Below are 3,412 nucleotides of genomic sequence, written 5' to 3' on the forward strand. Positions count from 1 at the left end.
CTGGATTACCGTTGACTGAGCAATTCAGTTTTAAGTTTACTTTTGAATAGTGGTAGTGATGAATTTTTCGGAGATTCACTGAATGAATTATACATTGTTATAACACAATACGTGAAAGATCGTTCCCCAACAAACAATATTCTAAGGGAAATCAATGGCCTGTTACAATTTCCCCACACCTGATATTGATGGCCAAGCACCAATCTCCCGCAATGGGCCATTGCGTATAGGTTTACTCTGGCCGACAGCAGCCCCGGTACAAGTTCCCATCAGATCATTTTGAATTCCCAGCACTGGGCCTGCACTCTCATATAACTGAAAATGCAATAGGCCAGTAACAGCCCTGTTCTTACCCAACAAACAATATTCTAAGGGAAATCAATGGCCTGTTACAATTTCCCCACACCTGATATTAATGGCCAAGCACCAATCTCCCGCATTAGCCCATTGCATATAGGTTTACTCTATTACATGAATGTTCGACATTTGGGTTGAAAAAATATTACAAATAGAAAAAATAAAATAAGTATCATAACTGAATGAAAGAACCTAATTTATTATTCATTTTATAAACACAACATAAAATTCTCAAAAAAACATATTAGATGAAATAAAACATTTCTCTGACAAATGACAATTCCATTACTCCTTTCTTCGTCTTTCTCGACCCCCTTTTCTATCTGGTGCACTTCTCAGCCATACCTTTATGGCACCGTCCACTTCGACTGCTGTCATTTCCCGTGCCACGGGATTTTTCCTTACCACAGCTGTAAAATATATATAACTATTATAAAACATGTATTTTTATTTTTTAAATTGTCGAGGGTTTATGAAAATGTTCTGATGAAAAAATCTGTTAACATCACAAATTCTTCTCAAATTTCAAATGATTTATCAAATATTTTTCAAAATTGTAAGTATCAAACATTAGTTTTTATCCATAAAATAAATTTGAATAAATCTGCTCCTTATTTTAAAAACATTTTGAAAAAATTTAATGAAAAATATTGTTATTTTACTAGGGGACAAAATAATTATATTCTAAATCTAAATAACTTAAAATCAACACAATAAGATTCAATTTTTTTCAAAGGGGTGTTCAGTATAACAAATTATCAAACGAAATAAAAATGAAAAATCTTAATTCTTTCAAATTTATTTTGAAAAAAAAAACATTTTTTTGAACGGAGCTGAACTAATTTTTCCAAGAAAATATTATTTATTGCTGTATTTCTCACCGTTGTCATTTGAACATGTTTGGTTTTTATTTATATTCAGATAGTTATGAAAGTTTGTTAAATATAGTTTTAGAGCTAAATAAAGTTATTTTATTCTATTCTAATTTATGGAAACTGAGATGGATTATGGCTTATATACCTACTATCATTTTCAGAGTATTCTCATACTCTTTTAAACTCAGTTTTTGGTTTCTCCCTGACCAATTCATATTCAAAGCCAGATCATGGCTTATTAATTTCGAAAGTAGTCTTCTAACAGTATCAAACCCATCTCTGCCTCCGACAACGGAAAGGGATGAACACTGAAAATATAAACAAAAGAAATTACTAATTAACAATTTTTTTGTTTAGTGTATACCTTTCCCATATACAAAATATGAATTCAAAGAATTATTATTTATTAATGAAAATGGTAAAACTTCCAATCTGTAGGTTTTACAATTTGTAGGTAGATATACTATGTTCAATATCGTGATTCATCCACAACAAATTATTTTAGGTTACAATTTCTGAAAAAGTTAGATCATTCTTTAACTCTGTATCAAATTCTATGAGTTGTTCTTGTGATGATAATGGCATCTTTTGAAGAAGCACATCATCATTTTCCATTGGATCACTCTCTTTGGAAGTGTGTACTATCTGGCTGAGATATTGGACATCTTTGGTAAGAACCTCAACTTTGGTTGATACTTGCCTAACTAAAGCTGTAACGAATGAAGGAAAACATAAATAATTGTTAACAATAATTGCATACCTAAACATACTTGTTTAGCACACTCAAAACGAATAAACAGTCTAGGATATGATACACCCCAATGCTAGTGAGGTTTTGAACTTAAAACTTTTAATACATTTTTTCTTTTTGAGAGTGTGTTGTAACAGGGTTCTTAATTCTAGCTATATATCATTTGTTGAATTTTGACAAATATGTTATCTTAACAAATGATTAGGCTAAAATTAAGGGTCACAGTGTAGCACACTCTCAAAACAAGGCAGCTAATGAGATCATTAGACAGAAAATTCTATACTGGAAGAGAATTTCTCACTAATCAGCCCTTACCACTTACTGCAACCCCAAGAAAATATTTATGTACACATACACACTTGCACACACAAAAATACATACATATCTATTTTTGCCCAATTTTTATCACTTACTCTCAATCCTCCTAACAGAGTCGTATATGTTCTTGAAAGTATACACTGGTTCTGAAGTTAACTCAAGTGCTTCTTGAAGGCTACTTCTTTTCAGATTGCTTGTAGATGAAGTAATTTCAATATTTGTCCGATGTAAATTTAACTTTTGAACCAATTTAGTGACTCAGTGAGAGCTGTATGGGTAATATTATTCCTAATGCTCCACCTCTTGAGAAATGTTGTGGAATTAACAGTAGTATCGTTCTCGATAACTCTTCCTCTAGCAACATCCGTATTAGACGCACGGTTTTCAATGGAAGCTTCTTGCAGAAGCTCATTTTCAGAGAAAACAAGTGAAATATGCGATTCACATTCAGAAACAGAAGATTCATCATTTTCAAAATCCAATGGATCATTTTCAGGATTCACTTCAACGCGAGAATCTTGTAGTAATTCAGTGACATTATCTTGTTTGTTTTGTTTGTTTTCTATTGAATGGAGTTGGATGGTGTTAAATACATTTTCTTTAACAGTATCAGAATTTTTAGCCGGGTTTTTCTTCACGAAGCTTGTACTAGCTTTGGAGATCCGTTAAATACAAAGAATTTTCAATTTGTTTTTTTATTTGTCTATACTTATAAGCTTTACTATATTTGCTGATATTAGACATTATGGAATTACATTCAAACAAGGAAAAATCTGAGACAAGTATTTTTTTTTACTTTTGTCTGTAATTATGTTTGAAAACTTTTAGGTTATGATACTTACTTATTGATGAAACAATTGCCGCTTTGCGACATTTTTCTATTCATTTACAGGCCACTGTATCACGTCGTCAAATAATTATAATTTAAATATTAAAACTACATAAACATAAATAATCTAAGAAGTTGTTAACAAAATTTGATATTATATGACAATTGACAGTGTGGCAGTTGAGGTTGGAACAAATATTAGAGGTTAGTACATTTGGAACCATTTACTGATTAATGGCCAACAATGGGCTTACGATAGAAAACATTCAATGACTTAACTAC

General features: G+C 31.2%; 1 protein-coding gene across 3 annotated transcripts; it reads right to left on the bottom strand.

Annotated features, from left to right (window-relative positions):
• Nucleotides 1-553: 553 nt before the first annotated feature.
• Nucleotides 554-2,921, bottom strand: LOC111515233 (uncharacterized). Of its 3 annotated transcripts, XM_074174038.1 has the most exons (4): nucleotides 2,397-2,920; nucleotides 1,743-1,942; nucleotides 1,378-1,540; nucleotides 554-767 (listed from the first exon to the last, which is right to left on the bottom strand). In XM_074174038.1, exons 2-4 carry the CDS (start codon nucleotides 1,845-1,847, stop codon nucleotides 643-645), a joined length of 393 nt encoding a protein of 130 aa, XP_074030139.1. In that variant the 5' UTR covers nucleotides 1,848-1,942; nucleotides 2,397-2,920; the 3' UTR covers nucleotides 554-642. The 3 variants fall into 3 exon arrangements, 2 of the variants coding, with proteins under 2 accessions (XP_074030139.1, XP_074030138.1); XR_012465190.1 differs by having other exon boundaries at nucleotides 1,382-1,540; nucleotides 1,743-2,921; XM_074174037.1 differs by having other exon boundaries at nucleotides 1,743-2,920.
• Nucleotides 2,922-3,412: the final 491 nt, after the last annotated feature.

Source organism: Leptinotarsa decemlineata, unplaced genomic scaffold (assembly GCF_025532065.1).
Source record: "Leptinotarsa decemlineata unplaced genomic scaffold, Ldec_3_MD MMD2_tig00000505_RagTag_RagTag, whole genome shotgun sequence".
Taxonomy (NCBI): domain Eukaryota; kingdom Metazoa; phylum Arthropoda; class Insecta; order Coleoptera; family Chrysomelidae; genus Leptinotarsa; species Leptinotarsa decemlineata.

Coding starts and splice junctions, on each gene's coding strand:
- LOC111515233 (XM_074174037.1), bottom strand. CDS start 2,000: ATGTTTAGGTATGCAATTATTGTTAACAATTATTTATGTTTTCCTTCA. Junction 1,541..1,742: donor ATCTAACTTTTTCAGAAATT/GTAACCTAAAAT, acceptor TTATATTTTCAG/TGTTCATCCCTTTCCGTTGT. Junction 768..1,377: donor TACTCTGAAAATGATAGTAG/GTATATAAGCCA, acceptor TATATTTTACAG/CTGTGGTAAGGAAAAATCCC.